Here is a 13,424-nt window from a genome sequence, read left to right on the forward strand (position 1 = left end):
GCTGGGAACTGAATCCAGGTCCTCTGCAAGAGCCATTTCATGGCTAACCCATTTGTCTAGTGTGCCTCCAAACCTGTCTTCATGGGAAAGCTTCATGGTCATCTAGTTCACAGAGGCTTCTGATGGGGGAAAAAAAAGGCCTGCTGTAAACCATTTCAAACAGTTGTATCTGGAATAATACCTACAGGAGTCAGGCTACGGGAGTAATAATTCAGCAGTACACAGCTGGCATTGTTATGTAGCTTCCTCATGATGTCTATGTAGTATTCAAAGTGGCTGGCTGCTTGGCTGACTGCACCAGAGAGGGGGTATCTGTTAATTAGGCAATCAACCCTCACCTCCCATTTCAGCTAATAGGAAAATAACACAAAAAGGAATAGTTACAATAAATGCTTATTATCACCATTATCAATGACTTAACAGTATTTAGCAGTCTTTTAACAAGGTTTCACTCCTGTCCTAGACCCACAGGGAAAGGTGCCTAATGTGTCTCAAGAATATTGCTGACGTTAATGTGATTGTTTGATAGTAAACAATGAAAAGTGTCAACATTAGGAAGACTTGCTTAATTCAGTAAATCATTCTTCAAACGACCAATGCATATTACAAAATCATGCATAGTAAATATGTATTTAGGTTTAAAACTAAAATCAGTGAATTCTAAAATATGAAGTGTTCTCTTAAATTTCAAATTCCTGAGCCAGGTATAGTGTACATGCCTTTAATCCCAGCACTAGGAAGATGAACTCTGTGAATTTGAGACCAGCCTGATCTACAGAGTTCCAGGACAGCCAGAGCTGCAGTGAGATCCTGCCTCAAAAAAGAAAAAAGAAAAAAAAAAAAAGCTCCAAATTTCAAAATTGGAAATAACTACTACAAAAAAGAAAAAACCAGCACTTGTGCTTGTTTCATCAAAAAATAGCCAGGGCTGGGGATATGGCTTAGTTGGTCAAGTGCTTGCCATGCAAGGATAAGGATCTCAGTTTGGATCCCCAGAACCCACATAAAAACTGGGCCTGGAAGTGTACCTGTAACCCCAGTACTGGGGAGGCTAAGATTGGCAGAACCCTGGAACTTGCTAGCTAGCCAATGAAAGGTTCAGGCATTATGCTGGCCTGCCCCTGTCACCTGGTGGAACAGGCAGTGCCCTGGTCAGCCCAAGGTTCCATGGGAACTAAGTCTGCACGCAGGTGCAGAGGACCCCTTTAAAAGATAAGTCCCTGCCCCTTTACACTCTCTGTTTCTCTGTCCCTCTCTCTGTTCCCCTCTCTCTGTTTCCCCGCTCTGTCTCTCTATGGCGACCGGCCGTGGCGGTCAGCCATTTACCCTGTTCCTCTTCTTAGTCTCCCCATTCTACCGGGCCTTATAATAAACTTATAGTCAATATGTCTCATATCTCAGCATTTCTCCTTTTCTTCTTTTTAAACAAAAACAATAACATCTAACCAGTAATCCAGCTGCAGGTTCAGTGAAAGACACTATCTCAAAATGTGTCTTGAAATGGCTCAGTGGGTAAAGGCACCAACCACAAGCATGAAGTCATAAGCACAGAGCCTCATTTTTTTTTTTTTGAGGAAAACCTGTCATTAATCTCTGACCTCCACACACACTCACACCTGCATATATATGTGTGTACACATATATATTGCACAAATGACTGTGATCACCTGGGAAAGCTACTAAAAAATACTTCTGTTCGCCTACTAATGTGTCACATACAGCTCTGTGTCCAGAGTATCTAGAGACCAACAAGTTTGAGAACAAGTACACTGCACTGCTTAGCTAACAGATTCAGAATATTGAATTCCACAGCATCCAGCTGTGAAGAGGGCTGGGTAAAGTGTGAAAGCATAAAGAACTGAGTTCAAATCCCAGAACCCATGTATAAAGCCAGGCATGTCAGCGTGAACCCATAATCCCAAACTGGGGAACAGAGGCATGAGGATTTGCTGGCTAGCCAATCTCAGCTAAATCAATAAGCTCCAAATTCAATGAGATACCCTCTCTCAAAAAATAAGATGGGCTATTGAAATGGGTCAGTGGGTAAAGGCACCAGCCACAAGCATGAAGTCATGAGCTTGTTACTCATGACTCTTAGAGGTCCAGAGCATTGTGGTATGCTCACACACAAAATAAATAAGCCTGTAATATTTAATATGTTAACTAAAAAGAAAAAAGAAAAACAAGAGAGGAAGACATCATGTACCTGAGCAAATGCAAGCACATAATGAATACACTACAAAAAATAATAAATGATTTGGTGTAATACATGAACTTTTCCCCAATTACAACACATCTCATAATTTTTAAACATTTACACAAACCTTATATCACCTGTAGTGAAACATTGCTAACATATAACCTTGCTTCACTTAAATTATTAAGAATGGCTTCACACGATGGTTTAATGATTATCAAATCAATGCAGCCCAAACGCTGGTTTCCCCAACCTGCCCTACTTTCATTTAACTTTGCTGAACAATTTAGTCCGCGCTGCAAATCACCTTGGAAATTATCGCTACTTTACAAAGGTACAGAATTTTCTTTCTGGAGTAATATGTCGGGAAAGCAAGGGTATATCTTCCAAACTAACATATTAGCAATGATTCCTTGTTTTTGCTTAATTTTTATCAAGTCCAATTAGAGTTTCATTCCGCCCTCTTGGACTGATTTTAAAGGGCAGAACACCAGGCAGTGCCCCAAGGCGTTCCTGTGAAAAAAAAACTTCACTCGCCAGGGCTCCCGTCTCAAGGCGTCTGACATCATCACGCACACACACACATACAAGCAGCGTCGTGGGCCCCGCCCTGGCCCTGCCGCCCCTGATTGGCGAGCCCGAACATGGTCGAAGGTGCCATTGGCTGGCGATCGGTTGGGTGGCACCATCCTCAAGACACCTTCCCGGTAGCAAAGCTTTCCTTTCGCGAGGCAGCGAGGCGTGCCGAAGGTCCCAACTGTGCACTGGGAGTCGCCAACACCCTCGATCGCGGCCTAGATCCGCAGCCACTTATCGAAGCCTCCAGACCGTTTTCCGTAGCAAAGTGCTACGGAGGTGGCACCACCGCGCGCCAGCCTGGCGCGGCCGAGGACGTCAGGCTTACGCTAGTGGCAATTGGCTGAGAGCATGTGGCGCGGAGGAGCGCTGGCGCGAGTGATTGGACATGCCTTTAGGGGGCGTGGTCTGGAGGCGGGGCTTCGTGCGAAGAGCGTTGAAATACGGCGCATCTCAGCACTTCATAGGAGTTCTTGTTGGAATCTCTGGTAAGACCGGTTTTGGTGAGGGATGGCGCGCGGGGTGGCAGGATGGGGATGAGGTGACGCGGCTTCGTAGCTCGGCTCGTCATGGAGGGTCTTTGAGGTTCGGGCCGCCTTGCACTGTTGCCTCAGTCTAGGCATCGATTCCCTTGGGCCGAGTGGAGTGGTCCAGGGAAGGGTTGGGTGGTCGGCTTCATTCCAGTGGCAGAGCATGGGATCCACCGGGTTTTCCGTGGAAACGCCCAGAGCAGTGGTCCAGTAGTCCGAGAAATGCTGCGGTTCATAGCTCTTGGGGAGCTAAGTTATAAAAAGAGAACTGATTTGAGTAGTGTTTGCTCCAGTATGGAGCACCTCACTTGTCTTCATCCATCAATAAAGAATAAACAGGTCGATTCCTAAGCTGCTTTAAGAGAGGACTTGCCGGTGTTGTAGCTGGGAAATGTCCATGTGTTTTTCTTTTTTTTCTTTTTTTCCTTTTTTTTTTTTTTTTTTTGAGACAGGGTTTCCCTGTGTAACTTTGGTACCAGTCCTTGAATTCGCTCTTGTAGACCAGGCTGGCCTCGAACTCACAGACATCCGCCTGCCTCTGCCTCCCAAGTGCTGGGATTAAAGGCATGCTCCACCACCACTACCGCCCGGCTTCACGTGGGTTTTATAAAGAAAGGGAGATGCCTCTCTTGTAAGTTTCTATATCTTTTTCTTGAGTTAGATGATGTGTATTTTCCACACCTTACCTTTAAATGGGTGGGGAAAAAAATGCCATTTTATCCTGTAATCATAAACTTGATTCTTAATATCGTGGCATTATGAGTTAAAGATGTTATTTTAAAAACTTTAGTAATTCCACAAGAATGAAATCTACCTTAGGATTTTAAATTAGTCTATGTACGTTGTAAATATATCCTGTGAAATATACTCCACTTTTACTTGTAGTGCTTATCCTTTCATGTAATCATTAAGCTTGTTTCTGTTTATTTGGTATTCACTATTTTAGCCTCGTTGTCATTAGCGATATTCCCCTTCCCCCTAATTAGTTTATTCTGTTCTCAGTTTTAGAAAGTTATATTAGGTAGACGTTCAGTGATATGTTTCAACTGCAGGATTCTGTATATTTGACAACAGAGCACATAGAATCTTCAAAATAAATTGTGTGGAAAAATTATTTTTAAAAAAAAGCTGGGAAGATGTGTAAGGTGTAAGCATTACAGAAAGTGGTCTAAATTTACACTTAAGGGATTGGAGTTCAGAAAATTAAGTGTCCACTAAGGTTGGGATTGTAAATATTTTTTTTCTGGAGAAAAACTAAAACATTTTGTGATATGGTGATTAAGAGAAGTTTAGATTTTAGTGTCCATAAATTAAAGACTGATTGGAATACAGCTGCACCTAGTTTCACATTGTTTAATTTAGGCATTGCCTAATTCTTGCATTTAAAAGGCAGAATTGGCACTATACTAAATCGTTGCTTTAAAAAAATGCCAGCAACTGCTCTAAGGCATCCACTTGAATATAGTGAATAAAGTTTTTGCATCTTCATTAAAAGAACTGACAAAATAGTTGCATGAAACTTTTCTATCTAGGAGCCCAGGTTGATTGGATAAAATCTTGCTGGAACATTTTTTATATGCTGTAATTAAAGGCATGCACCACCATATGGATTTCAATGAACATTGGTGTGTGGGATTCTTTAGCAACTGTGCTAAGGAAGTGAATGGCAAAAATACTGAGGATGACCATGACAACACATAATAAAGAATCCAGAGACTGTTAATGAGAAATAGGATGCATAAAGAAAAATACACAAAGGGAGAAGAGTTGACTTCCCAATGCTACAAGAGGTATCAGCAAAATAATTTGAATAGAACATTGAGTGGCCCTTTTAGAGTAACTGTTATAAAATGCTAGTTGTGATTGTGTACAGGAGAAATGATGGTCAAGTTTAGGGTTGAGTGGCCAGCGGCATCCTTGAAGAAGCCCAAAGGGAGTGAAGTGGTGAGGCTGCAGATGGGAACAGTAGGCATAATTATAAGCTTAATCACTGAACTAGTTCCTCAGTTCAAGTCTAGATGTGCTTCTCTACTACATTTGTATGCCATTTCGAAAACTCTAATATGATGGCCTTTCTCAGTGTTAGTGTTCTAGGTCAGACCAGACATCCTGTCACGATGCCTGAAATAAATACCAGCCATCTCGATGAACAACAGGTTCAACTTCTGGCAGAGATGTGTATTCTTATTGATGAAAATGACAATAAAATCGGGGCTGACACCAAGAAAAATTGTCACCTGAATGAAAACATTGACAAAGGTACTGTTTTAAAATATTCTTTGATAAAAGGAGATTTGTCTAGCCATTTCCACTTAGCTGTGAAAAATAATGGGATAAAAGGAATGACTTTTGGGGATTGGGAGAGTCTCACTTTGTAGCTCAGGCTGGCTACTCTGCAGAAGTCTGCCTCCTAAGTGCTGAGAGATCCATTTCTTAATGGTATTTTACGTTTCATTCCAGTTAAACAGTGTAGTAGTAAAATCTACCTTGCTACTCTTCTGTAATATTTCTTTTTTTTTTTCATTATATGCATAGTTTATTGGGGGAAGGGAGGAGAGGGAGAGAGATGGAGAGAGAGAAGTGACCTGCCTTCCCAGAGAAATGGCAAAAAGAGCTCCTGTAATATTTCTTTCTACTTTGTGTATTTTACTAAGCTGCTTCAGAATTATTCTGGGCTCATAAAGAAGGAACAGACTATTAACATAGTACTCAAGCCTGTCTTTCTGAAAACTATAGATAGAAATAGTTATTGAAGGGAAACATGAACCTGCACACATACATACATACATACATACATACATACATACATACATACACACACACACACACACACACACACACACACACATACATACATACACACACACACACACACACACACAAAACAGGAAATTATAGATAGAAGTAGTTATTGAAGGGAAACATGAACCTGCACACACACACACACACACACACACACACACACACACACACACACACACACACACACACACACACACACACACACACACACCAAAACAGGAGACTAAATGACCTGGGTTAACTATTCCTAAAAGAACATTTGGCCTGCCTCAAAGCTGTCGACACTGCCATTTCTTTTCCTTGGTGACTGAGTCTTGTTGGTTTTGCTGGAATTATTTTCCATAATAGCCATACAGAAATTCCTGTTAGAAGACCAGAAAATAGCAGAACTGTCAGCAAGTTGCTAGTCATATTCTTAATTGCAAGGGGAAAATCTGGACAAATAACTGGCATTTTCTGACCAATCATACTTATTTTGCTTTTAGGATTATTACATCGAGCTTTTAGTGTCTTCTTGTTTAATACTGAAAATAAGCTCCTGTTACAGCAGAGATCAGATGCTAAAATTACCTTTCCAGGTTAGTATGCTTAATGCACAACATAGATTCTACTGGGAACTATATTAAATCTGATTGAACTTCTTGGAGCCAAGGTCCAAAAGGAATAGCTGGGTAAATTGCTTCATTTATATTTTACATTAAATAAGCTTATCCAATGAGTATAACCTTAATATCTGAGTTATCTCTGTTTTGATCTTCTTGGTTTGGTTTTGTTCTATTTCTCTTTGTAACAGCCCTGGCTGTCCTGGAACTCTCTTTGTAGACCATCTGTAACTGTCTTTTAGAAAAAAATACTGAGAGTCCATTATAACTGACTTAAAACTCTGTTTATCTGATTCCTTATAAAACTTTTCTTAGATCTTTCAGACCTGATTTGAAGAAAAGTTCATTTTTGTTCATATTAATATTTTCCAGGTTGTTTCACCAATAGTTGCTGTAGTCATCCATTAAGTAATCCAGGAGAGCTTGAAGAAAATGATGCCATTGGTGTAAAACGAGCTGCACAGAGGCGCTTAAAAGCTGAATTGGGAATACCCTTAGAAGAGGTAATCAGTCTTATTAGATAGCCTACGACCTAAATCTCAATCAAGATGCTAAGGTATTGACTAATAACCAGAAGGAAATTTTAAGCAGTGCTTTGAGTGGAACCCAGAGTTTTGTACATCCCAAGAATTTTGTTTTGAGACAGAGTTTCACTATATAGCCCAAGCTGACCTTAAAATCTTGATTCTCCTGCCTCGGTCTCCCAATTGCTGTGATTACAATAGTACATGGTCTGTGCTTTATAACTTCATGATTTACAGAGTTAGCCCTTCAATAAGGAATACTACCTACTTTTTTTGGGGGGTGGGGGGAGCAATTTGTGGGTCCCTGGCCCTACTGCAGTCAGGTTATGTATTGAGGTCCATGGCTCTTGTTACCATCGAATGTTTTGTGACTGCTCCGGTCTGAGCTGCTACCTGGAGCCATGTTGGAGTCCAGGACCCTACTGCTGCTGACCCCATGCTGATCTGAGAGGTCTAGGGCCATGTTGTAACATCTGGGCTCAAGCTGCTGCTGTTGGCCATGTCTGGGTCTATGGTCCTGCCACAACTGACATCTATGTTGATGTCCATTGCCAGTGTTACCACAGGGGCCGGTATTACCTACATTTTTTTTTTTAAGATTTATTTATTTATTATGTATACAGTTCTATGCCTACAGGCCAGAAGAGGGCATCAGATCTCATTATAGATGGTTGTGAGCAACCATGTGAGTGCTGGGAATTGAACTCAGGACCTCTGGAAAAGCAGCCAGGGCTCTTAACCACTGAGCCATCTCTCCAGCCCCTTGTTTTGGTTTTTTTGAGACGTTGTCTTGATATATAGCTTATACTGGTTTCCAATAAACAATATGCTTGTTTTGCCTCCTAAATGCTGGGATTATTGCCATGCATTCCAAACCCAGCCAAATTTTTGTTTCTTCTCCTAAAAAAAAAAAAAACTTTTTATTTTATGATTTGCCTACATTTATGTGCACCACATTTATGCCTGGTTCCCAAAGAGACCAGAAAGAGGTTGTTAGATCCCCAGGAACTGGAGTAGCAAATGGCTGTGAGCCACCATATGTGTACTAGAAGTGACCCTGGGTCTTCTGCAAAGTAGGTGGTACTCTTAACTGCTGAACCATCTCTCCAGCCTTTAAAAAAAATTAATACCTATTTTTATTTTATGACTGTGTTTTCCCTACATGTATGATTGTGTGCTATGTGTGTCAGTGCAGGAGGAGGCCAAAAGAGGGAGTTGAGTCCCTTGGAACTAGAGTTAAGGCTGGTTCTGGTTGTTAGCTGCCATGTTGGTGCTAGGACTCAAACTTGAGTCCTGTGGAAGAATGTAACAGTACTCTTACCGCTGAGCTATGTCTCCAGCCTCCCTCTTTCTGAGATGTAATGGATCTCGTGTAGCTGAAGATGACCTTGATGATCCGTCTGCCTTTAGTTTCCTGATGCTGAGAAAACAAGTATGCACCATCATGCCTAGTTTTTGTGGTGCTGAGGATGGAACGAAGCTCTTCACCCATGCTTGGCAAGCCCTCACTGAGCAGGCTGAGGTAGCTGATTCTCTGAGTTTCAGGCCACACTTATCCACATAGTGAGCTCCAAGCTAGCCAGTGCTACTTGGGGAGACCTTGCCTCAAAGATAAATAAATACATATTTTTTTAAGGGAACAATTCCAAGGAAGGGAAAGGTTATTTCAATTCACTCAGATTTGTGGTTCATATTCCTAAGGATGCCCACAAGGTAGCATCCATCTCTGATTTGATCAATTATAATAGCCATCATATAGACTGCTATATCAATATTGACCAAAACTAGGACTGAGATTTTTTTTAGATTTTATTTATTATGTATACAGTCTATACAGTCTTCTGCCTGCATGCCAGCAGAGGACACCAGATCTCATTCAAGGTGGTTGTGTGGTTGCTGAGAATTGAACTCAGGACCTCTGGAAGAACAGTCAGTGCTCTTAACCACTATGCCATCTCTCCAGCCCCACATGTTTTTTTTTGTAGTTGTTGTTGTTTGTTTGTTTGTTTGTTTGTTTGTTTGTTTGTTTTTGTTTTTTTTGTTTTTTGTTTTGTTTTGTTTTGTTGGTTTTTTGAGACAGGGTTTCTCTGTGTAGCTTTGGAGCCTATCCTGGCACTCGCTCTGGAGACCAGGCTGGCCTCGAACTGGAAAAGATCCACCTGCCTCTGCCTCCTGAGTGCTGGGATTAAAGGCGTGCACCAACGCCTGGCCAGCCCCACATATCTTGTTTTTTAAATTAATTTTTTGTGTATGAGTGTTTTTTGCCCGGGTGTATGTCTGTACACCGCTTTGGTGCACTGGGAGATCAGAAGGGGCAGCTGATCTCCTGGAACTGGAGTTACAGAGGGTTATAAACTGCCATGTTGGTGTTGAGCATTAAACATGGGTCCTCTGGAAGAGCAGTCAGTGCTTTTAACGGCTGAACCATCTTTCTAGCCCTCTAACAATATCTTGAATGGCAGCTCTTCCAGAGGACCCAGTTTCAATTCCCAGCACACATAGCAGCTTACATCTGTCTGTAACTCAGTTCCAGGAAAACTGACACCCTCACACCAATGCACATAAAATTAAATAAATTATTTAAGAAAAAGAAAACAAGATACTCTTGAAATGGGTTGATTTAAGATTATCTTTTGTCATTAGTCAGTTTTTCTTTTCTTTCATTTTTTTGAAACAGTGTCTCACTGTATATCCCTGGCTAGCTTGACACTTGCTGTGTAGATCAGACTGACCTCAGAGAACCACCTACCTCTGCCTCCTGAGTACTGGGACTAAAGGCATGCACCACTATGCCTGACCTCTTTGGTAGTATTATTAATTGAGCTTTCTTTCTATGTTGTAGGTTGATCCAAATGAAATGCATTATCTAACACGAATTTACTACAAGGCCCAATCTGATGGTATCTGGGGTGAACATGAAATTGATTATATTTTGTTTCTGAAGAAGAACGTAACCTTGAATCCGGATCCCAATGAGATTAAAAGCTATTGCTATGTATCAAAGGAAGAACTCAAAGAACTTGTGAAGAAAGCAGCCAGTGGTGAAGTTAAATTAACTCCGTGGTTTAAAATTATTGTAGACACTTTTCTCTTTAAATGGTGGGATAACTTAAACCATTTGAGTCAGTTTGTTGACCACGAGAAAATACACAGAATGTGATGTGAATGTGTGTATGAATTGAAGATTTTTCTACCTAGTTAGAATGTTTTGTTGTTTTCTTTTGAACTGTGCTCCCTTGTATGATACATAGGTATTTTACAACCAGAATTCGTTTGAGAAAAACTTAAAAGTTTTATAGTATATATGCACTGATATTTGTAAAAGACATTTATGAAGAGGTTATTGCAAAATTATACCACAAATAAAACTTAATTTAACCTGTCCAAATACATGACTGTGACAAGATTGAAGAAGTGAGTAGGGCTCTTCATTTTTTTACATTTTGACAAACATCTTCAGAATACTTTGCTATTTGCCAAGTGTTCTTTATACCATTAAATTTTATATACGCCAGAAAAATGAGTAAAAGAGACTGCTTAGCTGCTTCAAAACAGCAGTAATAGATTAAATGGTCAAGGCTGGGGATACGCTCAGTGGTACCATGATTGCCTTGTAGGCATGAGGTCATGGGTTGTTGATTCCCTAGTCCTTAAAATAATTATAGCAATAACAGTTAACAGGTAGGTCCAAGGGAGAGTACGTGGTATCTAATCATCCCTTATGCTTCAGGACCCACTTCATAACCAGAACTCTGGATGCTCAAGTCTTGTACAAGATTGTATTTGACCTATGCACATCTTTCATGCTGGATTGCTTGTAGCACTGAACACAGTGTAAATGCTAACATAAATGATTATTATACTGTGCTTTGTGGTAAGTAAAAGTTCATATTCAGTACAGATCAAATATTAATATGCAGTTGGTTTGAACCTTTGGGTGCTTGGCCCACAGATTTGAAAGGGCAGTTCTATATGCTAATTTTTGTCATTTTTCGTTGATTTTGTGCTTTAACCATTCTAAGATTGTTTTACTACTTAACTGTTACTTTTAGTGGTAATGGTAACTGGTTAACTCTTTTAAATAGTTATTTACCACTTAGCAAAATCTGTTCATAATTATAGTGGAAGAGATGTTAGTCATAAGGTGAGAGTGAGTTGGGAAGTTACAAGAGTTGGGAAAACTTTTAGCACTACCAGTCCTGGGCCTGGATAATCTTGTAGGGTCTGACCTGGGTTGGATGTTTAAGTAGAATCTCTGCACCCTGTACACTCAGTATCATTTAGCGCCCCTTTGCTAAGACAACCACCACCAAAAAATGGGGGGTGGGTTGGGTTTTGAGGCAGGGTTTCTCTGTGTAGCCCTGGCTCTTCTTGAACTCACTCTGTAGACTAGTCTAGCCCTGGAACTCAGGATCTACCTGCTTCTGTCTTCCAAGTGCTAGGATTAAAGGAACGGACTACCATACCCAGCAACAACCAGAATTTTAATGCATGATACCAAGTGTCCAATAGGGGCAGAGATACCTCTAGTTGAGAACCACTCACTGTTCTGTAGTCAGGGCTTACTTTAGAGGTGGAAACACAAGGGAATAGCAGTGAGAAAGTTTAGGATGAGTGTGATGAATAGGCATATATTATAAGGAGATTTTGATGTTATAGATTAGGCATATATTGAGATTGTGTCTTGATTGATGAACTTTTTAAAACTTGCTACAGGTGTGTCAAATTTGAGATCTTAAGACAGCTTTAGACTTAAATGCTGTGTAATGAATAATTTTTTCTTATAAAAATTTTGTAAATTTTGTTAATTTCTTGATAACTCAAAAGTTTATTTATTTATCTTCGAAGATACAACTATGTAGCAAGTATTTATTGAAAATTAAAAATAAACTATTTTAATACTGTCTGGTTTGTTAATATCTGGATATAATAGGTTAGTCTGTGTATTTTATCTTAAGCATGATAAATGTTGTATGCCTTAAATGTACTAAAATAGTTCTAGTGTTATTTCCTATAAATTAGGGCCTGACTACATATAATTAGTTTCTCAGTAGCTTTATATAGCTAGTGGCTATCACTCTGAACGGTGGTCTTAGACTACAACCTGGGACTCTATAAGGGCAAGCATGTGTTAAATATTACTGTATTGCTAGAATGGACCCAATAAACTCCTTGGCACCAACATCTTTCAAAGTAAGGAATTATATCCCTCTCCCAAAATATAGCAACCTCTGATCATTAGGACTATAACTTAGCTGTGTTAGTTTTTAAGGATAGTTAAGGTTTTTAGTTGTTTATTGTGACCCTACTGGATGGGAAAGGGAACAGTGGCTTTCTGAATGGAAGAGACACATCAGGACATGCCTAGAATGAGTCTTAGTGAAAGTTCGTCTTTATTCCTTTGGAGATACTGGTACTATGGGATTCACTCAGTTGGATCAGTCCCATCTGTTGGACCCTTACCAGGGGCAAGGAATAGAGCCCTTATGGGATGGAGTATCCTGAATTCCTTACAAAGATAAGCTATTTGTATTTTTTAAGATTTTTGTTTTGTTTTAACCTTAAGGATGTATGTTTTACAGAGTGAATTTGAGCATATTATACTTGTATATGCTGACAAGCAGCTTTCTGCCTTACAGTTTTCATAGTCACGTGTGTGGTATGTATGCACATGTGTTGGGGGGATTTCTCAATTTGTCTTCACCTCCCTTTTTTAAGGCAGGTTATCTCACTGAACCTGAAGGTAGACTGGCTAGCTATGAGCTCCCTCCATCCACCTATTCTTTTTTGATGTTTTGTTTTTTGAGACAGGGTTTCTCTGTAGGTTTAGAAGCTGTTCTGGAACTTATTCAGTAGACCAGATTGGCCTTGATCTCACAGAGATCTGCCTGCCTCTGCCTCCCTAATGCTGGGATTAAAGTTGAATGCTACCATAACCTGGCAATATTTTAGGATGTTTGAAAAAGCCATGGATACCTTTTTCTTTTTTTGTTTTTTGTCTTTTTTTTTCCCAAGACAGGGTTTCACTGTCCTGGAACTCACTCTGTAGACCAGCCCGGCCTTGAACTCACAGAGCGATCCACCTGCCCCTGCTTCCCAAGTGCTGGAATTAAAAGCAAGCGCCACCATCTCCCAATGTAATCCGCCTATTCTTGTCCCTGAATGCTGGGGATTAGGGACAAGTGAGTCATGC

General features: G+C 40.4%; 1 protein-coding gene across 2 annotated transcripts; it reads left to right on the forward strand.

Moving 5' to 3' along the window:
• Positions 1–2,937: 2,937 nt before the first annotated feature.
• Positions 2,938–12,135, forward strand: Idi1 (isopentenyl-diphosphate delta isomerase 1). 2 transcript variants are annotated; one of them, XM_027405074.2, is made up of 5 exons: positions 2,938–3,261; positions 5,384–5,562; positions 6,591–6,683; positions 7,080–7,210; positions 10,074–12,135. In XM_027405074.2, the coding sequence occupies exons 1-5, from the start codon at positions 3,125–3,127 to the stop codon at positions 10,389–10,391; spliced, it is 858 nt and encodes a 285-aa protein (XP_027260875.1). In that variant the 5' UTR covers positions 2,938–3,124; the 3' UTR covers positions 10,392–12,135. The 2 variants fall into 2 exon arrangements, with proteins under 2 accessions (XP_027260875.1, XP_027260876.1); XM_027405075.2 differs by lacking the exon at positions 2,938–3,261 and adding an exon at positions 3,855–3,934.
• Positions 12,136–13,424: the final 1,289 nt, after the last annotated feature.

Source organism: Cricetulus griseus, chromosome 3 (assembly GCF_003668045.3).
Source record: "Cricetulus griseus strain 17A/GY chromosome 3, alternate assembly CriGri-PICRH-1.0, whole genome shotgun sequence".
Taxonomy (NCBI): domain Eukaryota; kingdom Metazoa; phylum Chordata; class Mammalia; order Rodentia; family Cricetidae; genus Cricetulus; species Cricetulus griseus.